General features: G+C 33.5%; 1 protein-coding gene and 1 long non-coding RNA gene across 2 annotated transcripts in view; both read right to left on the reverse strand.

Annotated features, from left to right (window-relative positions):
• Positions 1-25157, reverse strand: part of LOC128174886 (uncharacterized) — a 34009-nt gene extending 8852 nt beyond the window's left edge. Inside the window, exons 1-7 of the mRNA XM_052840313.1 lie at positions 24876-25157; positions 24603-24690; positions 23489-23628; positions 23131-23227; positions 22670-22834; positions 22363-22439; positions 18287-18299 (exon numbers count right to left, since the gene is read on the reverse strand). Coding sequence (XP_052696273.1) covers positions 18287-18299; positions 22363-22439; positions 22670-22834; positions 23131-23227; positions 23489-23628; positions 24603-24690; positions 24876-25157 — 862 coding nt within the window. The remainder of the gene's footprint in view (positions 1-18286; positions 18300-22362; positions 22440-22669; positions 22835-23130; positions 23228-23488; positions 23629-24602; positions 24691-24875) is intronic.
• Positions 4726-5826, reverse strand: LOC128172245 (uncharacterized). The gene is made up of 3 exons (XR_008242222.1): positions 5714-5826; positions 5222-5321; positions 4726-4811 (listed from the first exon to the last, which is right to left on the reverse strand). It is a non-coding gene; the product is annotated as an uncharacterized LOC128172245 (long non-coding RNA).
• Positions 25158-25593: the final 436 nt, after the last annotated feature.

Raw genomic sequence — 25593 nt, forward strand, 5'->3', positions numbered from 1 at the left:
TACTTAGCAGAGTATAAAATCGACATGAAAACGCACTTTACTATGTTATTATCACGAAGCCGATAACTGGTACAGTAAATCGTAAAAACTCGGCAAAATCGGGGCGCGCTAAAAACAAAAAAAAGATGTTTTGGGTTCTAAATAATGATATAAACTAACAAATTGATAAATAAGGAGTTCACTTTTAAAAGTATGTCAAGTTTTATCCACAAATATCAAGAAATGAGGAATTACGAAAAGAAAACGTTACATTTTAGCCGATAACTGGTACAGTGCCAGTATGATTTTTATGTACATGTATTTTATATTATATCTTCCTTTTTTAAATCACTTTTTAAAGAATAACTGCATTTTAAATTTTTGAAGCATATAATTTTTAAAACTCCATATAGTTATATTTAAATTTGACCTTATTTATTTCTTTCCACTGGGCAGATCCCAATCATGATGCACATGTTTTTTGAAGTGTATCTATTTCAAATGTGTTTTACATTATTAATAAGTGCATTTCTGACATGTTTTAAGTATATATCTTTATGATTTAAAAAAATCTGTTGTTTTGTATTTTCAATACATTTAAAAATTATTTATTTAAAGATTTGGAAGAAGGAGAACATGGAATGTTCTGCTGGGTGACACTTGCTGTGCTTGATACCTAATTCTCCCCAAGCCATACTTCATGAGGCCCACAAACTGCAGCCAAGGAGAAATTTATTCAAACATGCATACCAAGATCAGAAGTGAAATTGAGAGGTTCTTTTGTTTGCATAAGGTGTGATTCTATTTCTTTCTTTTTTTCACTGAAGGTTAGGTATTTTCAATTGAAGTGACAATTTTTCATTTATCATGGTATTTCACAAACAATTTATAACAGAGCATTTATATGCTTTAAGACTAAATATTTTAACATGAACTGAAAATTTCAATTAGGGAAGTATTATTACATTTACTGTGCTCTCAATCGACAAACCTGATTAGTCTCAATTACTGAATTATTAAGAGTTTAATGTCACCTGGATGTGAACTGCTTTGCTAAACCAAAATCATCATCTTTACATGTATATGCATGTAACTCATATCAGATTTATATGAATACAACAGGGTACATACATGTATACATAAATCAGTACATGTTTTCTGTAGTGTCCATTTTAAACAAATTTTGTAATCAGAACTGTTAAAAATTTAAGGTGAATATGAAGTTTAGTCCCAAAATATGACTATATTTGTCTTTATTTCACATTAATTTTGTTGTCTTTTTGTATACATTTTATCCTTTTTAATTCACAGATTTGCATGATACAGGAATTAACTGCCTGCATTGTTGATTGAAGAGGACTTGGAGAGACTGAGAAAGATGCATGAGTATTTGACAACAACCAACCTCTAAGCCTCAAACACCATGCACCAAGAGAAGGAGAACAATTATTGTGACATTTAATCTAATGTCTACATCCTAATTTATAATTATAATACACAATAGCCAAAAAAATTGAACTCTCTCTCTCTCTCTCTCTCTCTCTCTCTCTCTCTCTCTCTCTCTCTCTCTCTCTCTCTCTCTTAACATGTCCAACATGTTTTTATTATGAAATTGTTTAAAGTACCATAAACTGGAAATTATGATTATTAAAGTATGTAAAACAATGCGAATGTAAACCTTTGCATTCTCTCTCTCTCTCTCTCTCTCTCTCTCTCTCTCTCTCTCTCTCTCTCTCTCTCTCCCTCTCTCTCTCTCTCTCATGTAAAAGAGTATGTTGATTACTTTATATTTGTACTTTTATAATATAATAGAGATTTTCATCCAAATATGAAATACCGAATAAATAAACATTAAGAATGTTACATATAGATGACTCAGTTTTTGTTTATCACAGCTTTTAGGTGTTGTAAATGTTATATTGTTGTGTTTTTAATGACAAATTGTTGTCTTTATTTATCCATGATAGATTAAATATTTAATACATTTATTTCGTATGTTTTTGTCTATAATGTCCTTGTATAAAAATATGCATTTAAGACTAGTAAGCTTCGTACCCTTTTATTTAAGGCATATTTTTTTTCAAATTAAGTTTACATGAAGACAAATGCAGTTATCATTGAATACAAAATGTAAAAAAAAAATCCAAGTTTTTAACTCCTTCCTGTCCAAAGGTGTAGTTGAAAAATCACCCATTCCTTCCAATTGTCTCAATTTAAATTGCATGTAGGATATGAAAATGTACATTTTACATAAATTAAAATAACATCTGCTATAATAACTACTTTTGAAATGAACAAGAAGCAACCATATTTTTATCTTTGTATTGTATTTATGCATTTAATAGAAAAACATGTAAAATTTGAACATTTTTCTTGGATTTCTTATCCGTCTCCAGCTACTCGGGTGTGTTTGAATTTTATTTTAATAAAATTAAGGCAGACATCACACTATTAGCTAGGTCTTATTTATTTTATCATGGTTGGAAAGGGAGTAAATTTTTTATTAAATATCACTGGATGAAATATCTGGTTTCAGCGCTGCGGAAACCCTTTGGAAACTCTGCGGAAACTTAAGGTTACTTTAAGTTTCCGACAGGTTTCAGCACGGAAACTTCAAGTTTCATTAAGTTTCCGCAGTGCTGAAACTTAGGCTGTCCATGAATCCAAATGGTTTCCGCAACGGAAACTTACTGAAACTTGAAGTTTCTGCATAGTTTCAATCTCCATATACGTTTGGGATACATATTGTTTACAAATGGTTTCCGCGACGGAAACTTACTGAAACTTGAAGTTTCTGCATAGTTTCAACCTCCATATACAATTGGGAAACATATTGTTTACAAAGGGTTTCCGCAACTGAAACTTACTGAAACTTTTTATATTTTTGCTTTCACAAAAGCTGAGCAAAGTTTCTACTTTATGTAAAAACAAAACAATTTCAAACAGTTCCAAATTTATTTTGTTCAAAAATCTGAAATTGTGTCCAATAATAAATAAAATACAGCCAAGATACAATAATGGAGAAACATCCATATGGCAATTCCCTTATTAGGGACTTTTATTTAAAAAATGATAAAATTGCACAAGAAAAAAACATCCCATAGAAATCTTTACTTTTGTATGTTTTTTCATCTCGATTAAATGCCTATCAAATCTCCCTTTAAAAATGCAACAAAGATCTTACTTTTTTAAAAATATGAATGCAATTTACAAAATAACTGCACGTACATGAATAAACAAAGAAAACTTCACTGTTACATGAACATGATACACTTGTCTCAATTTGTTTTGAACTACAATGAATATGTACACCATAAAATATTTTTGAAAAGTCTAAAGTATCCATCTTTAAAAAAAAAATACACTACAAGATAGTAGTTGACTATAGAGGTATGACCCAGATTTGATTTGAATATGTCATTAAATTCCAAAATGAGGTCAAAATGACCCACTTACAAGTTGGGATAAACCTTTTCTTTGTTAGTAATATAATCTAATGTTTTACAATAGAACAGGATTTGATATCATTTTTTTGATAATTCATTAAGTCCAAAGTGAACTTTTCATTTCCACCCATGATGTACCAACTGATCAGATTTTAATATCATAAGCCTGTCAGTATTTAATAGATGACCCAGAGGGAGATATGAAAAGCTTGTTGGCCAATAAAAAGCTAACAATGGAGCAGTCTGTCAAATCATGTGCAAAAATATGATGTACACATTTAATTAATTATGCTGATTGCAACACACTTCATTCCTGATGAATATTCTTCTTTACACACGGTTTACCTTCCTACATTTCACTACTTTACCTACATTAATATTTTTAAATCCAGGACATGAAGTAAAATATACATTGTTTATATATGACAAGTATTACTACATGTAGCATAAATGTATAAAATACAAAGTATCACACAGATCATTCACCTTACAATTCTCATCAATACCAGCATTTTACTTATGATATAAAAGCTAATTCCAATTATATATTAGTTACACAATACAGATTAAAATAAAACCCACATGGAAACAACTTTCCATCCAAGTAATTTTGTTATATAAAAATTGTAATACATCGGGTATATGTTGTCTTTATATATTTTCATATACGACATAATTGAATATTGTTTGGTGTATTTTATCATTTCTATGACCCATGCATTCATCTTCTAATGCAGTGTTTTTACATTTAAGATTGGTTTCTTAATTTTTCATATATTGCTGCAAATAAAAACTAAGTTATCAATAAATGTTTAAACAAAGAAAATGAAAAAAAAAGTAGTTAACACTTATCAACTTGGAGGTGTGAGGATATATGTTACATGGAGTCTAATATTTTATGCAATATTTGCAAATATAACAAATTATTTAAGAAAATGAAAGTTAATATCTGCAAGGTCTAATCAATCATTTAATAAGTCAAAACCATGTGATTTTCTAAGATTCTAGCTTACAGACAGACATTGTAATATACTGGTATTTGATCCTATAAAAAAAGTACTTTTATAGTTTATAGGTTTTTTGAAATGAGAATACTTTACAGTTAAAACGTCTTGTTCTGCAGAGGTTAAGTCGGGTCGTAGAGATGTGTCCATTCGAATCAATAAGGACTGTCCTTGGCTGTTGTTGATGTAACCCGAGTCGTAGTTTATGGAAATAGGCCTTTTGGGGGGACTTTCGAGCATTGTCCAGACCGGCGAAGCACTCATATGATCACATCATGGCTACAGCAGACTAATTAGTTCTGGACAGTGGTAGCATTAAAATTCTTCTTCTTGCGATGAACTTGTTCGTTTCACTGGGCTGTACTTTATGTGTTCTATTTATCTTAAACATGAATAATAAAGTTTCATTTAAATTTTTAAACAATAAACATAAGTCATTCAGCCTAACATGTAATAAAAGCATTCTGAATAAAATTCTGAATACTTAATACAGAAGCTACTATGCAGTTGCCAGTTGCTGTTTAAACTATGTCATATAATGACTACAGTAGTATCTGGTCTAAAATGTTTCATTTTATGTTTGAAGCTATGTTATTTTCATTTTGATTCAATTATTGTTTGTTGAACAATGGAAAAACTTATCAACAATAAGTGTGTTTTACCCCCCCCCCCCATCATCAACCTCCTTTTCAAGAACTTAGACCTGGATTTCCAAAAAATTACTACAGTAAATTATAAACATCCAACACATGTATAAGTTAATGGTGAAAAAAATCAATTTCAAAGCAATACCTTGCGTTCACATCGTCCAGCTGGTCAAAACATTCACCCGAATCACCGAACAGAGGATGCAACTAATCACCGGAAACATTGACTTGGTATGCTGTCAATGCTGAAAAAGAAAAACGTGAAAAATTTCATTTTCCGGATTTTATTAATAAATTTGTTTCGTTACATTTAGAGTTTGTAAATTGTATAATGTGCGAAAGATTCATTGTTCGTCTTGTTTACCAACCAAGCATTCATATATTAGGGACGTTTATATAATTATATATGTGTATACCCTGGATAATCTTGATTATCATGCATATAAAGTTGGTTAATGGTTAACTTGGTCAAAACGTATATTTAAAAGAGATACGGTAATAAAAATTAAAACTCCGAACCAAGTTTGAAAAAATGACGCCATCTTGATTTGATGGCGCGAGATCTCGTTTACAAATGAGAGATAAATTAGAGCCTTGAAAATGTTATTGGGAGTATCTATATTGTGAATTAAGTTACCTTGACATGAGTTCTTCGTTCCTGCATTATCTCCTTGTTATAGAGGCTATTAATGCTTCTCAATTCTCCATTTTACAACAGCACCTTCTTGTCCATTTTAACCTTCGCTCGGAGTGCGCCAATACTGACCAATCAGAACCCGCTAAATCTAGGAAAAGTGCATCTTGGGATAGTTTAAAATGAATGATGTTTAATCAAAATTATCATTTTTTACCGAATAGTATACTTTTTACATGTATATTTATTTTAAATAAGAACTGTCTGAGTCAGTATTTCCTGGTTAAATACGACAAAGTATTGGCGTGTGTTTGTTACAATTGTATTTGTAACTAGTGATTAACCAAAAAAAAAAATGGCCGACCGTTTGTTTACAAATGTCTAATGAAATTAAACAAGTTTTAATGAGACATATGTATCAGATTTTGTCTTTAACTATATTTTATTTACATGTACTGATGATTTTGCCAAACTAAATATGATAGAGCCATATATAGTTTACTGACAAGTTAGTCTTGACTTGTCCAATTTTCACCGCGATTCTAGTTAGACTTAACCAATAGGCATATAGAGCTCCCCCCCCCCCCACTTTTTCTCGCCGGAAATGTAATTGTTCCTAAATTTACCTTGAAAGATTGAGAAGTTGGAGTAATAGGCATACTAGCCCCCCCCCCCCCTCCCCCCCCTCTCCCCCCCCCCCCCCCCCGACACGGATTAGGAATTTCATGATTTTGGGGGGAAAAAATTGGGTAGGGAAATTTATTTTCGGAAGTATATAGTATAGGTATACCCCCCCCCCCCCCCCCACGGATTAGGATTTTGGGAATTAGGGTTTTTCCTCAACATTTCTGAGGATTAGTCTAGCCCACCCTCCCCCCCCTCCCCCCCCCCCCCGACACGGATTAGGAATTTCATGATTTTGGGGGAAAAAAATTGGGTAAGGAAATTTATTTTCGGAAGTATATAGTATAGGTATACCCCCCCCCCCCCCACCCACGGATTAGGATTTTGGGAATTAGGGTTTTTCCTCAATATTTCTGAGGATTAGTCTAGCCCCCCCCCCCCCCACACACACACACTTTCAATTTGCTTCCGACGCCAGTGAATCATGATACAGTCATACATGCAGTAAAGTCTGAAATGCATGTAAATAATTAAACAATTATCATATTAAACTCAAACTCCAAGTGGGTTTTACTGTTATTATCAACTGTAGAATTTTTTTTAAAACAAATTCCTGTGTACATGTGTTGGCGTGGTATTAAAAAAGAAATGAATTAGCTCTAAACTTCAGGTTGTACGAATATTTGGTACGATTTGTAAAAATTTACAACGACTTTACCTTAATTTGTTTGCTTAATTAGTTACTGTACCTCAAGGTTCATTCAAATGATAACTAAATGATTTAAGAAGGAGTCTTACAAAATAGGTATATTAATTTATTTTACTAAATAATTATAATTTACTTATCAGTTTTACTAACTCAGGTACACACAAATTGAAAAAAATTCCCGCCGGGCTCCAGTCATAAACTCACGCTTCGTACTGTGTATCTGTTATGTAACAGTCTTTTGTTCACTCCTGACAGAAAAAACCCTGCAATCCACACAGAATATACAGGAAAATCACAGAGGAGGTCACCTGGACAAAGAATGTATACACATGTATACACGTGCCCGAGTACCTAAGATTAATGATTTCATCATATGCATTAAACAAGATGAGACATCAGTTTTTCTTTTCAAATTCAATTAATTACTTAGTAAGGTTCTTAATCGCCTTATTTGCCATATTTGAAGATAGTTACATGTATACATATAGTTTCAGTCACGCTGAAACCTTACTATACATTTTAGTATGTACGGATTCATTATCATTAGGCTAGAATTAAACTTAAACCTGTTGAAAATAAATGATATCACTTTTAAACTCAAATCAATTTTAGTAATAGTTTCAGCAATGCGTAAACCATTTGGAATCTTAACTTAAAGTTTCAGCATACTGAAACCTAGCGGAAATGTTCTGAAACTGATTGATATTTCAGTAATAATTTACACAACTTTTCACATGATTCAAATTTAGTTTCCGCATTGCGGAAACCATCAGGAATCTTAACTTAAAGTTTCAGCATACTGAAACCTAGCGGAAATGTTCTGAAACTGATTGATATTTCCATAATAATTTACACAACTATTCACACGATTCAAATTTAGTTTCCGCATTGCGGAAACCATCAGGAATCTTAGACTAAAGTTTCTGCTGACTGAAACCTAACGGATACTTGCTGAATCGATATAATGGTTTCCGCATTGCGGAAACTATACATGAAACTTCAACTTCAAGTTTCAGCAAGGTTTCCATATAGTTTCAGTTTTGCTGAAACTTGATTTTTCATCCAGTGTATGATTGTTGAGCTTGCTTTTAAAGTAAATTTAAACAAGAAATCACATGCAGGACGGCATGTATGTTTGTCTCTAAAATGCTACAATTCATCCAATTTTCAAAATAGGTCAATTTTTAGTGTCGGTGATACATGTTTTCAAATATGTGTGAGAATTGACACTAGGAAATTGCCACAAGTTTCATAATATTAGGTGAAAGATTTCAAACCACTGCTTTTTATGAAAATCAATACATAGGAGGAGGGTATGCATGCAAGGGTATTTCTAAGTGATATGGTGCTTTTAGAATGATAATATCATGTAGATACATGCAGTATTGAATAAGGTTTCCTATTAAAAGAGGTTGAACAACAATTGACCTCTTATTATAAATATTAAGTAAAGATGTTTTGCTGAAGAAGAACCATATGAATCTATGTTAAATAGAGTAAAGTGGAAATGGTGGGTTCACTTAAATGACCATATATTTCTCAAACCTCAATGAAATTGGCGATATGCGGTATACTTTTTCTCAAAATTGCATAAGCTTTCTTATTCCAAGACAAATGTTTTTTCATAGAATATTAGTGTAAGTTAATTTAAACCCTATAAATTAATTAGAGAATTTGTTGAGCCTTTGAACTGTATTTTATGATACATGTACCTAATTGATTTACCGGTACACATTGAAAGGAATTTATAATGGTATTTTGAAGCTATTACATTGTACTTTAACGGTGTTATGTCGACAACAAGAAAAGAAAGGATTAATTTGTAAAATTGCATACTATATAGGATCGGAACCCTGGAAATGATATAGATGTTCAACATATAATTATATCAATAATATTTCACTAAATTCCAACTTATTAAAATCCCAAAGCAAAATCTTCTTTTTTCTTCATATATAGGAAGTAGAAATGAATTATGGGTAACCAAGTGATTACCAAGTGGTTAACTCAGTTAACACAGTGTTAGCTAACCAATGCGTTAAATTGTTTTTGATCAACAGAATTTAACCACTGCGTTAGCTAATCACTTGATTAGGATTTAACATGTCGTTATCCTTAACACAGTGTTAAATTTAACCACCTTTCGAAAAACCGGGCCATGGTGTACATTTTACTAATTTGAATAGAAGTAGCGTCATCATGCCATCACGTGACCTAATGTACAGAGAGTATCTCTTGCTTTTCGGAGATTAACGAAGACAGCCGAGTATCTGGTTGAACGAGACTAGAGTTCATTATTACTTTGATCCATACAACTTTTGGAATATTTCGAATACTGATTTAATAGTTTGATGGAATTAATTCTATCTTCTTGCCGATTGTGCTCCTTTGTTGGCAGATCTATTTTTGTGTTCTTATGAAGCAGAATTTATTCAACAACAAAAAATAACTCACTGCGTTACCCTCAAATAAACATTCAGGTATATCGACGACGTATTATCAATTAACAATTGTTATTTCCATACTTACGTCGACTTCATATATCCTAATAAAGATAACATAGAGTCTGCGTCATTTGCTTCATATTTGGATATTTTACTGGAAATGGACATTGATGGTAGCCTAATATCAAAACTTCATGTAAACGCGATGAGTTTAAGTTTTCTATAGTCAGCTTTCCTTACCTATGTAGCAATATACCTTCATCACCTGCATATGGTGTTTTTGTCTCTCGGTTGATTCTATATGCAAGGGCATGCTCTTTGTATGAACAGTTTCTAAGGCCATGAAAGCTACTGACAAACATATTGATAAACTAGACACTTGTTGCAAAAGCAACAAAAAGGTCTTCCGTTTTGATATACATGTATCAATTTAACTGTAAGACATCGCTTCTCTCTGACGACCGGAAGAAACGCCGATCTAAACAAAAATGTTAACCATTTGTACTATCATAAGTCAATCCTTCCTCAAAGTCTGGTTGTTTACGTCTCTGCCAAATCTAAGATCTCTTTGAAACAATAGTTTTTGTATCGGGACCGAAAACGGACAAACGGAAGCGATTAATAAAAACAAGATCTGGCATTTCTCGTACATTCACTGTTTATTAGGCTAGATGAAACACCCAAGAAAGTCAATTAAACTTGTTAAAACATGATATGTTTGAACCCTTCCAATAAGAACCCGAAGTGACAATTGACAAAATTAAACCCGTTAAACACATTCCCAATCAAATTTCTATCAATCATGAAAGCTTCGTGTCTCAATCACTTACAATGACAAAAATCTCGAGGATATAAAATTTGTAAAAAGGAAAGCTACATAGAGATATTTGAGATATCTCACCGGAAGTAAACTTTATTTGCCAATTTAACATTATATAGATGACATATGTAATATTTGATACTGATATTTTCATTTAAAGTGAAATGAATAAAATATGAAAAAAACTAATTTTTGAAGTGCTTCCGGTGACGACCGGAAGTTACGCCGAACAAAACAAAATAGTGTATACACATGTACATACATAGGTCTATCATCCCACAAAGTTTGATTGTTCAAGTCGTCACCGTTTTTGAGATCTCTAGGAATCAAGTTTTTTTGTCTCAGGACAGGAAACGGACAAACGGAAGTGTTTGATGAAAATGAAAGTTAGTATTTCTTAACCATTCGACAACAGGACTTTATTGACTATCAATTTGTCTTACTTTGTCAAACAAAAACAGTAAATCTCTTAAACAACATGGATTGTTTGAACTCTTCCGGTGTGGACCGGAAGTGACGGTCGACCAAATAAAAACGGTTAAACACATCTTCTATCAAATGTCTATCAGCCATGTAAGTTTCGTGTCTTGGTCACTTACAGTTTATGAGATCTCGCTGTCATAATATTTGTTTTAAAAAGACTACCTGAGATATTTGAGATATCTCACCGGAAGTAATTATTTTTTGTTTATTAATCATCGGATAGATGACATATGAAAGCGTTTATACTTGTATTTCAATTCTGTGTTAAACAAATAAAATGTGTAAAAACATAATTTTAGAAGTGCTTCCGGTGACGACCGGAAGTTATGACGAACAAATCAAAATAGTTTAAACACATCTACAGCTATAGGTCTATCATCCCTCAAAGTTTGGATGTTCAAGTCTTTATGGTTTCTGAGATCTCATTGTCCATAGCTTTTTGTCGCGGGACAGGAAACGGACGACAGGAAGTGAATTTTGACAAAATGAAAAAAACAATAATAATAACTAGACACTTGTTGCAAAAGCAACAAAAAGGTCTTCCGTTTTGATATACATGTATCAATTTAACTGTAAGACATTGCTTCTCTTACATGCAAATAAAGGTTGATATGATAATTATTGTGAATGATATATACGGACGTTACTTACATGTAAAACAACGAGAATGAAAATGAAATCAATTTTTGAAGTACTTTCTGTGACAACCGGAAGCAACGCCGATCTAAACAAAAATGTTAACCATTTGTACAATCATAAGTCAATCTTTCCTCAAAGTTTGGTTGTTCTCGTCCAAATCTAAGATCTCTTTGAAACAATATTTTTTGTCTCGGGACCGAAACGGACGAACGAAAGTGATTAATAAAAACAAAAGCTGGTATTTCTCGTACATTTGCTTAATGTACATCACTGTTTATCAGGCTAGATGAAATTCCAAGAAAGTCAGCTAAACTTGTTAAAAACAGGATTTGTTTAAACCCTTCCGGTAAGAACCGGAAGTGACAGTTGACAAAATTAAACCCTTTAAACACATCCCCAATCAAAATTCTATCAAACAATCTATGAAAGATTCGTGTCTCAATCACTTACAATGACGAAAATATTGCGGACATCAAATTTGTAAAAAGAAAAGCTACATAGAGATATTTGAGATATCTCACCGGAAGTAAAATCTATTTGCCAATTTAAAATTATATAGATGACATATGTAAGATTGTATACTGATATTTTCATTTTATGTAAAATGAATAAAACAAATTTTTTAAGTGCTTCCGGTGACGACCGGAAGCTACGCCGAACAAAACAAAATAGTGTAAACACATGTACATACATAGGTCTATCATCCCACAAAGTTTGATCGTTCAAGTCGTTACCATTTTTGAGATCTCCAGGAATCAAGGTTTTTTGTCTCGGGACAGGAAACGGAAGTGCTCAATGTAAATTGTAAGTAAAATTTTTTTTTGTACTTGCCCTTTCTACTTAATTGTTCATCGACCTCACTACAAATATCAAAGGAAAACAGTTAAACTGATAAATAGCTCGATTTGTTTGAACTCTTCCTGTGTGGACCGGAAGTGACGGAAGACAAAACGAAACTGGTTAAACACATCTTCAATCAAATGTCTATCATCCATGAAAGTTTTGTGCTTTGATCGCTTATAGTTTCTGAGATCTTGTTTGTACAAAATGTGTTTCAAAAAAGCTACCTGAGATATTTGAGATATCTCACCGGAAGTAGAATTTTTTTGTTGAGTTAACATCGCATAGACAATCTATGCATAGATTTATACTTATATATTTATTTTATGGAAAAAGAATTTTATGCGAAAAAGTAGTTATTTTTGAAGTGCTTCCGGTGACGACCGGAAGTTACGACAAATAAAACAAAATAGTGTGAACACATCTACAGCTATGGGTCTATCATCCCACAAAGTTTGGATGTTCAAGTCTTTACCGTTTTTGAGATCTGGTTGATACAAGCTTTTTCAACGCGGGACAGGAAACGGACAAACGGAAGTGCTCAATATAAATTGTATTTAATATATCTTGTAAACTTGCCCTTTGTACTTCATTTCTCATCCAGCACACTACAAATATCAATGGAAATAAGTTAAACTAATAAACAGCTCGATTTGTTTGAACTCTTCCTGTGTGGACCGGAAGTGACGGAAGACAAAACGAAACCGGTTAAACACATCTTCAATCAAATGTCTATCATCCATGAAAGTTTTGTGCTTTGATCACTTATAGTTTCTGAGATCTCGTTTGTACAAAATGTGTTTCAAAAAAGCTACCTGAGATATTTGAGATATCTCACCGGAAGTCGAATTTTTTTGTTGAGTTAACATCGCATAGACAATCTATGCATAGATTTATACTTATATATTTATTTTATCGAAAATGAATTTTATGCGAAAAAATAGTTATTTTTGAAGTGCTTCCGGTGACAACCGGAAGTTATGACGAACAAAACAAAATAGTTTAAACACATCTACAACTATAGGTCTATCATCCCACAAAGTTTGGAGGTTCAAGTCTTTATCGTTTCTGAGATCTTATTGTCCATAGCTTTTTGTCGCGGGACAGGAAACGGACGACAGGAAGTGAATTTTGAAAAAATGAAAAAAACGCCTAGAGATATTATCATTTTCTATCAGTCCTGAAAATTTCAAGAAAATCCATCCTGCCATCTATGAGAAATTTTGTGGACAAAAAAAGGAAAAAAAAAATAATAATAATAACTAGACACTTGTTGCAAAAGCAACAAAAAGGTCTTCCGTTTTGATATACATGTATCAATTTAACTGTAAGACATTGCTTCTCTTACATGCAAAAAAAAGTTGATATGATAATTATTGTGAATGATATATCCAGACGTTATTTACATGTAAAACAAAGAGAATGAAAAAGAAATCAATTTTTGAAGTACTTTCTGTGACGACCGGAAGTAACGCCGATCTAAACAAAAATGTTAACCATTTGTACAATCATAAGTCAATCCTTCCTCAAAGTTTGGTTGTTTACGACTCTGCCAAATCTAAGATCTCTTTGAAACAATATTTTTTGTCTCGGGACCGAAACGGACGAACGAAAGTGATTAATAAAAACAAAAGCTGGTATTTCTCGTACATTTGCTTAATGTACATCACTGTTTATCAGGCTAGATGAAATTCCAAGAAAGTCAGCTAAACTTGTTAAAAACAGGATTTGTTTGAACCCTTCCGGTAAGAACCGGAAGTGACAGTTGACAAAATTAAACCCTTTAAACACATCCCCAATCAAAATTCTATCAAACAATCTATGAAAGATTCGTGTCTCAATCACTTACAATGACGAAAATATTGCGGACATCAAATTTGTAAAAAGAAAAGCTACATAGAGATATTTGAGATATCTCACCGGAAGTAAAATTTATTTGCCAATTTAAAATTATATAGATGACATATGTAAGATTGTATACTGATATTTTCATTTTATGTAAAATGAATAAAACAAATTTTTGAAGTGCTTCCGGTGACGACCGGAAGCTAAGCCAAACAAAACAAAATAGTGTATACACATGTACATACATAGGTCTATCATCCCACAAAGTTTGATCGTTCAAGTCGTTACCGTTTTTGAGATCTCCAGGAATCAAGGTTTTTTGTCTCGGGACAGGAAACGGACAAACGGAAGTGCTCAATGTAAATTGTAAGTAAAATTTTTTTTTGTACTTGCCCTTTCTACTTAATTGTTCATCGACTTCACTACAAATATCAAAGGAAAACAGTTAAACTGATAAACAGCTCGATTTGTTTGAACTCTTCCTGTGTGGACCGGAAGTGACGGAAGACAAAACGAAACCGGTTAAACACATCTTCAATCAAATGTCTACATCCATGAAAGTTTTGTGCTTTGATCGCTTATAGTTTCTGAGATCTCGTTTGTACAAAATGTGTTTCAAAAAAGCTACCTGAGATATTTGAGATATCTCACCGGAAGTAGAATTTTTTTGTTGAGTTAACATCGCATAGACAATCTATGCATAGATTTTTACTTATATATTTATTTTATGGAAAAAGAATCTTATGCGAAAAAGTAGTTATTTTTGAAGTGCTTCCGGTGACGACCGGAAGTTACGACGAACAAAACAAAATAGTGTGAACACATCTACAGCTATGGGTCTATCATCCCACTAAGTTTGGATGTTCAAGTCTTTACCGTTTTTGAGATCTGGTTGATACAAGCTTTTTCAACGCGGGACAGGAAACGGACAAACGGAAGTGCTCAATCCAAATTGTATTTAATATATCTTGTAAACTTGCCCTTTGTACTTCATTTCTCATCCAGCACACTACAAATATCAATGGAAATAAGTTAAACTGATAAACAGCTCGATTTGTTTGAACTCTTCCTGTGTGGACCGGAAGTGACGGAAGACAAAACGAAACCGGTTAAACACATCTTCAATCAAATGTCTATCATCCATGAAAGTTTTGTGCTTTGATCACTTATAGTTTCTGAGATCTCGTTTGTACAAATGGGGTTTCAAAAAAGCTACCTGAGATATTTGAGATATCTCACCGGAAGTCGAATTTTTTTGTTGAGTTAACATCGCATAGACAATCTATGCATAGATTTATACTTATATATTTATTTTATCGAAAATGAATTTTATGCGAAAAAATAGTTATTTTTGAAGTGCTTCCGGTGACGACCGGAAGTTACGACGAACAAAACAAAATAGTTTAAACACATCTACAACTATAGGTCTATCATCCCTCAAAGTTTGGAGGTTCAAGTCTTTATCGTTTCTGAGATCTCATTGTCCATAGCTTTTTGTCGCGGGACAGGAAACGGACGACAGGAAGTGAATTTTGAAAAAATGAAAAAAACGCCTAGAGATATTATCATTCTTTATCAGTCCTGAAAATTTCAAGAAAATCCATCCCGCCATCTCTGAGAAATCTTGTGGACAAAAAAAGGAAAAAAAAAAATAATAATAACTAGATTCGATCTCGTTGCGAGCAACGAGTGGGTCTTCCGTCCAATTTTTGAATAGATAAGATTAAACTTATCAATTCTAAGATAAAATCGTAGATCTAAGCGAAAAAAAGAGAAAAAAATTTTGCGGCACTCGAGGCTTGAACCCGGGTCGCCTGGGCCATGTCCACGACTATAACGACTGAGCTACTCAGACTCCGCTTCAGAACTTTGACGCTTAATTTCTCGAAAATGCCTTGATCGATTTTAAAACTAATTACATATTCTTAATCAGTAAAAGGGTCACTATAAGGTGTAAAAATTTCAAAGAAAAATATTAAAAAATAAAAAAGTCGAAAAATTCAATTTTTGAAATTTCCTTCCGGTGACGACCGGAAGTGACGGCGGACATTATCTTGACCGACGTACATTAGAAAAACGGTAGATCTATCATCTCTGAAAATTTCAGCCTTTTATCTTTACTCGTTTTTGAGAAACCCGACAGACAAAATTGACTTTTTAAAATCGTAAACGGACGATAACTTCTGACCGGAAGTGTTTTTCCAAAAAAAAAAAATTATATATCAGCTTTAGATAAAAACACGTTTGTATTGAAAATTCGGGCGTAATCAAGTCAGTGGTCTCCGAGAAATCGTCTGCACAAAATCGGTAAGAAAAAAAAAGAATAATAATAATAATATAATAGAAGGGTCTTCCGCTGGAGACGGAAGACCCTAATAATAAGAAACATTACAATCACTATAAGGTCTTCCGTTGGAAACGGAAGACCTTAACTAGACACGATCTCGTTGCGAGCAACGAGTGGGTCTTCCGTCCGATTTTTGAATAGATTAGATCACACTTATCAATTCAAAGATACAAACGTAGAACTAAGCGAAAAAAAGTAAAACAAAATTTGCGGCACTCGAGGCTTGAACCCGGGTCGCCTGGGCCATGTCCACGACTCTATCGACTGAGCTACTCGGACTCTCGCTTCGGAACTTTGACGCCTAATATCTCGAGAATGCCTTGATGGATTTTTAAACAAATTACATATTCTGAATCAGTAAATGAGTCACTATAAGGTGTAAAAATTTCAAAGAAAAATATTAAAAAATAAAAAAGTCGAAAAATTCAATTTTTGAAATTTCCTTCCGGTGACGACCGGAAGTGACGGCGGACATTCTCTTGACCGACGTACATTAGAAAAACGGTAGATCTATCATCTCTGAAAATTTCAGCCTTTTATCTTTACTCGTTTTTGAGAAACCCGACAGACAAAATTGACTTTTTAAAATCGTAAACGGACGATAACTTCTGACCGGAAGTGTTTTTCCAAAAAAAAAAAAATTATATATCAGCTTTAGATAAAAACACGTTTGTATTGAAAATTCGGGCGTAATCAAGTCAGTGGTCTCCGAGAAATCGTCTGCACAAAATCGGTAAGAAAAAAAAAGAATAATAATAATAATATAATAGAAGGGTCTTCCGCTGGAGACGGAAGACCCTAATAATAAGAAACATTACAATCACTATAAGGTCTTCCGTTGGAAACGGAAGACCTTAACTAGACACGATCTCGTTGCGAGCAACGAGTGGGTCTTCCGTCCGATTTTTGAATAGATTAGATCACACTTATCAATTCAAAGATACAAACGTAGAACTAAGCGAAAAAAAGTAAAACAAAATTTGCGGCACTCGAGGCTTGAACCCGGGTCGCCTGGGCCATGTCCACGACTCTATCGACTGAGCTACTCGGACTCTCGCTTCGGAACTTTGACGCCTAATATCTCGAGAATGCCTTGATGGATTTTTAAACAAATTACATATTCTGAATCAGTAAATGAGTCACTATAAGGTGTAAAAATTTCAAAGAAAAATATTAAAAAATAAAAAAGTCGAAAAATTCAATTTTTGAAATTTCCTTCCGGTGACGACCGGAAGTGACGGCGGACATTCTCTTGACCGACGTACATTAGAAAAACGGTAGATCTATCATCTCTGAAAATTTCAGCCTTTTATCTTTACTCGTTTTTGAGAAACCCGACAGACAAAATTGACTTTTTAAAATCGTAAACGGACGATAACTTCTGACCGGAAGTGTTTTTCCAAAAAAAAAAAAATTATATATCAGCTTTAGATAAAAACACGTTTGTATTGAAAATTCGGGCGTAATCAAGTCAGTGGTCTCCGAGAAATCGTCTGCACAAAATCGGTAAGAAAAAAAAAGAATAATAATAATAATATAATAGAAGGGTCTTCCGCTGGAGACGGAAGACCCTAATAATAAGAAACATTACAATCACTATAAGGTCTTCCGTTGGAAACGGAAGACCTTAACTAGACACGATCTCGTTGCGAGCAACGAGTGGGTCTTCCGTCCGATTTTTGAATAGATTAGATCACACTTATCAATTCAAAGATACAAACGTAGAACTAAGCGAAAAAAAGTAAAACAAAATTTGCGGCACTCGAGGCTTGAACCCGGGTCGCCTGGGCCATGTCCACGACTCTATCGACTGAGCTACTCGGACTCTCGCTTCGGAACTTTGACGCCTAATATCTCGAGAATGCCTTGATGGATTTTTAAACAAATTACATATTCTGAATCAGTAAATGAGTCACTATAAGGTGTGAAAATTTCAAAGAAAAATATTAAAAAATAAAGAAGTCGAAAAATTCAATTTTTCAAATTTCCTTCCGGTGACGACCGGAAGTGACGGCTGACATTCTCTTGACCGAGGTGCACCAGAAAAACGATAGATCTATCATCTCTGAAAATTTCAGCCCTATATCTTTACTCGTTTTTGAGAAACCTGAGAGACAAAATTGACTTTTAAAAATCGTAAAACGGCGATAACTTCCGACCGGAAGTAAATTTTGAAAAAATGTCACGGGGGTACAAACTTCAGATAGCGACGCATCATCAGTAAAAATTTGACGGAAATCGAATCAGCCATTTCCGAGAAATCGCCTGCACAAAATGTGTAAGGAAAAAAGAATAATAACTAGAGCAAAGCTCGTTGCAAAGCAACGAGTGGGTCTTCCGTTAATGTCGGAAGTAAAGCTGGAAGTTCCTGTAAGAAGCAGAGCTCTTAAACCAATAACAAATGTAACTAAAATAAAAAGATGAAAAAATCGAATTATTCCTGGTACGACTTAACAAAATACGAATGATTTTAAGTGCGACTTAACAAAAACCTTTTTCCGATTTCAAGAACGACTTAACAAAAAAAATCCGAATCTGTTCAAGTACGACTTAGCAATTATTTTTGGTACGAGTTAATTTTACTTTAAACATTACGCTATTTTTTAAACCAAGGACGCGGAATCAAAATTACCGGAAAAATCAATTTTTAAACCCCAATAACTCTGTAATGCATCGTCCGATTTTCAAACAGATTTCAGTGTTAGATTCAGATTATTAAGCTCTACAAAATACATACATTTTTTTCATTTGATCAAAAAATTTAATTTTTCGAAAAATTTGAATCACTTCCGGTTTCCACCGGAAGTGACAGATTTTCATTTCTCGGCCCTATTACATAAGTAAAATGACAAATGTAAAATCGTTAAAAATTTCAAGCCCGTATCTTCAAGCATTTTTGAGAAAAGTCCCGGACAAAATGACTTTTTTAAAATTTTATAAATGACGTAACGTCAAAATGGAAGTGACGTTGTCTTTAAAACTTTAACATCTTTGAGGGACGCCAACGTGCTAATATCTCTGAAAGTTTCATTGAAATCGGTTTAAAACTTTTTGAGTTATGAGGCAAAAAAGGAGTCAGAAAAAAAAGAAAAAGTATAATAATAATAAAAAGAAACCGAAGAAAAACAAAAGGGTCTTCCGTTGGAAAACGGAAGACCCTAATAATAATAGAATTGAAAAAGAAACCTAAGAATAATAGAAGGGTCTTCCGCTGAAGACGGAAGACCCTAATAAGAAACATTACAATCACTATAAGGTCTTCCGTTGGAAACGGAAGACCTTAATAAAAAAACATTACAATCACTATAAGGTCTTCCGTTGTAACGGAAGACCTTAACAAGACTATCAACAGTCATCGTTTTATAAGTTATATGGTCAATAGAACAACCATGTCCACAAATGCATGTGTCGCATGGTGACTGACGTTTTTCATACTAATTGTTAGACCTATAAATCATCTAATTGTTTGCGAACTTTTCCGGGTTTTTTTTCGATTACGACAAAGTGCACACGGCGGGTGTGACCGGTCAGCAGATGATCTGAGATTAACGGAGACAGCGGAGTATCTGGTTGAACGAGACTAGAGTTCATTATTGCATTGATCCATACAACTTTTGGAATATTTCGAATACTGATTTAATAGTTTGATGGAATTAAATCTATCTTCGTACCAATTGTGCTCCTTTGTTGGCAGATCTATTTTTGTGTTCATATGAAGCAGAATTTATTCAAAAACTTGTACGGGAAAAAAAATAACTCACTGCGTTACCCTCAAATAAACATTCAGGTATATCGACGACGTATTATCAATTAACAATTGTTATTTCCATACTTACATGTACATCGACTTCATATATCCCAATAAAGATAACATAGAGTCTGCGTCATTTGCTTCATATTTGGATATTTTATTGGAAATGGACATCGATGGTAGCCTAATATCAAAACTTCATGTTAACGCGATGACTTTAAGTTTTCTATAGTTAGCTTTCCTTACCAATGTAGCAATACACCTTCATCACCTGCATATGGTGTTTTTGTCTCTCGGTTGATTCTATATGCAAGGGCATGCTCTTTGTATGAACAGTTTCTAAGGCCATGTAAGCTACTGACAAACACATTGATAAAACAAGACTATCAACAGTCTCGTTCGAAGTCATCGTTTTATAAGTTCTATGGTCAATAGAACAACCATGTCCACAAATGCATGTGTCGCATGGTGACTGACGTTTTTCATACTAATTGTTAGACCTATAAATCATCTAATTGTTTGCGAACTTTTCCGGGTTTTTTTTTCGATTACGACAAAGAGCACACGGCGGGTGTGATCGGTCAGCAGAGGATGCTCACTCCTCCTAGGCACCTGATCCTGCCTTTATCGTTTTGACGATCTGTGTTGCTCTGCTTTGAATAATATTTCGTTTTATGGATTTTTAAGATGGTTGACGGTTTGTTATTGTCATTGATATTGTGATTTTTTCATTTAAATAATCCTACTGTGCTATCACATTTTTAAGAAATTGTCAACACGAACTGATGTGTTAAAGATTGTCGACATCTACATTTAAACATCCATTGCTTAGATACAATCTTATAAAAGATAAGAGTACAGAACACAGACCACATCCGGTCGTGCAGAGAAATTGTTAACCACGCGTTAGCAAGGTAAGATCATGTTTTGGCATTCAATACTTAAATCTATATTCATATTGGTGTTTTTTGCATGTGATATTGTTAATCGTCGCTTTTATGTACGCTCCCATTCAAGGATATGAAACATATGGAACAGCCATATCAACATAAACAGATTATTTAGTTCGCAACCTCGGCTAAAAATATAACGCGCGAACCTTTGTCGATAACAATCTGTATCCTTATCGATTACGTATGGTTTAATCATTACGTTTGTAAAGGTTTATATCATATTGGTTTCATGAGTTTGATCCTTTTATCTAACCTTACATTAATGGATATTCCCATACTGTCTGGTGACGTTTATACTTGTGCTCATGTGCCGTGATAAAACTTATCGTATATAAAGGATACTGAGAGTTGCAGATTTCCATTACAAACATAAGGGGAAATGTACTCTGAATGTTATTGTAATGCAATGAAACATTTTATAATATTTAATAAAAAGATACAATTAAATGGGACTGTGTGTTTGTGTTTTCTTCACTTGTTACTACACAACTATCGTAATGTCTGCTTTATATCAAAGCTATCGTTACCTCTAAAGACATTAGTTTTTGGATAGTTATTCTCATTTTCAAAGAGCTCAGTCATCAGTATCTGATACTCTTCTCTTGTTCTCTTGTTCTCTTGTTCTCTCTCTCTCTCTCTCTCTCTCTCTCTCTCTCTCTCAGTGGTATAAAAACAACCTCTAATAATGTTTTTAAAAACTAATATAATAAATAATACTTCTTTTTATTCTAGAAACAAATATTGACAAACACGCCACATATTAACTAATATTTTAAACATTGTAATAATCAGAAAAACTATCAGACAATGTTTTGCATATCTTGAAAATCACAATCTATCAATATTAGCAGCTCATGTGAATAATAATAAGAGTCTTGTTCAATATATGAATGACAATTTGACTCCAAACAACCCAAAGCTTAATCATCGTATCAAAATCTGTTAATTATACATAATATGTTAAAGAGAAAAACAATCTTCATTATTAATGATGTAATCCAGTGTCTAGACAACTCGTCTTACCATTAAGCGAGTCGACTTGAGCGAATAGTACTTATCCCGCCATGGATGATAAGTTACTCCTTGATTGAAGAGAGTGGTTTCCCCTGCCAGGTACAGACCGTTAGGGTTTGCACAGTTACAGGAGCTGTGCCACCATCCAGATGTCGTCACGGCGGCACAGTTACTTGTAATAACATCATTGTCTTGATCCCATGTGGAAAACTTCATGTTATTAATAACCTTAGCAATGGTTGCATTTGTGAAACAGTTTCCTATATAAACAAAAAATACATTACTAAAAACTTTTTTTTAATTCTGTAACGAATTGGCAAAATTATATTTATTTTGTCAAAAAATTTTATTGGAATGTTTTATCTCAAAACATTATTTAATTCAAAAACCATCTGACTTTATGTACATGAGTTAAAAAACGAATGTATCGACAATTATTGTAAACGAAAAGCATAAAAAACCAAATTTATTTACGCATAAAAAATCTCACCGACGTTCCCAGAAAACCCTGATATCGTGACTCTGTACTTGCTTGACTCGTCTCCTACGTTAAAACTGGTGTACTTGACGTAACGTGTCTGGTTGTCAAAGTCCTCCATGTCCATCCTCATCTCATACGTCCCCTGACCCAGCAGGTGGTGTAGTTTTTCGTTGCCTGTAATAGCAGCGGGAAAAAAAATAAAAAATCTTTGAAATCAGGCTAGTTCTTTCTTAGTCAATGACACCAATTGCAATAAAACTATTTTGTTTAACCCTACACCCTTTTGAACCTAGATATAAAAAAAACTGATGTAAAACGTTGTTGTAAATAGTGTGTACATTAATGTTTGTAAACATTGTGTACATTTATTTTCTAAAAAAAATGTCCAGAACTTTAAAACAAACCAGTTAAAAAATGTAAAATAAGATCTTCATAATTAATTTGAATATAAAACAAAGTAAGAATAAAACCAATCCAAAACTCAGATCTCAAATTTCCAAATCCGTTCTTGTACTCCGTCCATGTTCTATAAAAATCCTCAGAACCATCCTGTCGATTCTGAAAGACCTTTAAAAGAATAAATGGTGATTGATTCAATATCGAGGCAAAAGAACATATAATCTTTATGTGCTAAACAGTATTAGACATTGTGCTACATTTTTGAAATACACAATATTTTTTTTTTTTGATTTACCTGGATTTTTTTAATACACTTTTCTCTAAGAAACAAAGCGTATTTGGTGTAACCAAAATTAAAATATTAATGTGTTAGTACAAGTATAACTATCAATAATAATGATAATAATAATGATAATGAACTGTCTGTACTGTCCAGCGGCCCCCATATGTATCCATGTCACAGAAAGCTGTCACGTGACCTAGGAACGGTAGCTTTATTCTGTATAGTCCACTAGGTAGGCCACAGTTATTGTTGTGAAGGGATGTACAATCCGCCGGACTGTCATTATCTAAAAAGTAATAATGCCATCTAAAGTGAACGAAAAAAAATTAATGTAATTTTTTAAAGTATTTTTTTTTTGTTTCTAAATGTAGAATATTGTTTTTATATACATTTATTAAAGTATTCATTTATTTACATTTTAAGACAATTACTCGAACAGTTAAAATGTCTGCATAATGTGGATACATGAATTAAGATTTTTAGCGGACTGACAAAGATAGAAACAGTTGCTTATTTTTCGAGTTTACATGAACCTGTATATCAAACAGCTGATTTTTTACTTTAAAGTTATCTCCCCTCTTCAAACGTTTTTGCCCATTTATTATTTTGAATGTTAACAATAGACATTTCTACGACCAGGTGAAAATCAGTACTTGGCACTTCATTTTCCCAAATTTACAAATTAGCTGTGAAGTAGGATGGTACATTAAACTCAATTTTTGATTGTATTGTCACTCTACTTATATGGCAAAAGATAACGGGCAACGATTTACAAATAACCTACAACTGAATATTGGAATTAACTTAAATTTTACAGAAACGTGCATAATTTTTTTTAGGGGGGGGTGTGGGGGGAGTGGGTATTAAAAAAATATCAAATTATTAATAGACTAATCCACAAAAAATCCACTTTTTACATAAGTTACGTCCCTTGACCGCCATTTTTAGGGAAAACCCAAAGACTTCTCCCAGGGATCTTTCTCGTTTAAAGGTGTTTAACTTTGCCATTTGACGGCAAACAACAATAATTCTGATGTACTTTCTGATTGCTTCAGGATGTGGTACCTCAAACCTTAAAGGAATGAATTAAATTCAAAGAGATTTTATCAACGGGCGCCAAAATGTCTTGTTGCATAAAGGGATTACATTGGTTTTGAATTATTAACCTTTAGGTCGACCCCGCTAAAGGATCACTTTTGCAAAATGTGGATTTTAGTATTTCATGCGTTTTTACTTTCTAAATGGAAATAGTTAACCCACCTGTAATACAATGGACCTTCTTACTGGAAAGCGTAACACACATTTCGTCAGCGGAGCACGACACACATTGCTGTGTAATATTGGCACTCTGTAAATGTGTCAGAGTGGAATTAGATATGGAATGGAAAATAAATATATCATTTGATCACACAAATGCAGAAAAAACAAGGAGACAGACAGACAGACAGACAGACAGACAGACAGACAGACAGACAGACAGACGGGCAGACAGATAGAGAACTTGGAAACTACCTGATCGATTTCTATTCTAACATAGCTGGGTTTTTGTTCCGTTTCGTTGATGGCCGACACGAGTTCACACAGCAGTTCCTCTTTCCGGTAGTTGACTCCACGACACAGCTTGGGCCTGTATCTACATTCACGGACACATTGCTGCTGACCAATGATCCCCATCACCCAGACAACGGGACCAATATACCTTTCACCGTGAACACTCGCAGATGTAACTGTGACGTAAAATGATAATAAATAAATCGGCAGCGTTGTTAGAGTAATTCCATACAAAGTTCTTCTGATCAGAGAATGAGGAATCATTTTATCCTTGTACAATAAATTGTACTGTGTGATATTGCGCAGGAATACTGAGTGTTGGATACAGCCTAGTTTGCTCTCTCTGGATATAACTCCTGATACTCTCAATATTACCTATGCAAATCTAAATGGATTTTAATGCTATGAACTACGTGCTTAATATCTATTTAAAAGTAATTAGTAATTGTCTATAGTCAAAGACCTCGACAAGTCGGGAATATAAAATTAAACAAGCCAGCCCTAAAATGGGCTGCTATAGACTGTTTTATAGTTTATGAATAAATCATCAGCAATGCAATGTATACTCTCTTAATAGTACCGATGCAGTTTTAGAGCTATGAATTCCGTGCCTTATATCTCATAAAACAATTAAGAAATTGTCTGTATTAATGACCAAAGACAAGTCGGAAATATAAGATTTCACGAACGGAATAACAGT

The sequence above is a fragment of the Crassostrea angulata genome, chromosome 2, assembly GCF_025612915.1.
Source record: "Crassostrea angulata isolate pt1a10 chromosome 2, ASM2561291v2, whole genome shotgun sequence".
NCBI lineage: Eukaryota > Metazoa > Mollusca > Bivalvia > Ostreida > Ostreidae > Magallana > Magallana angulata.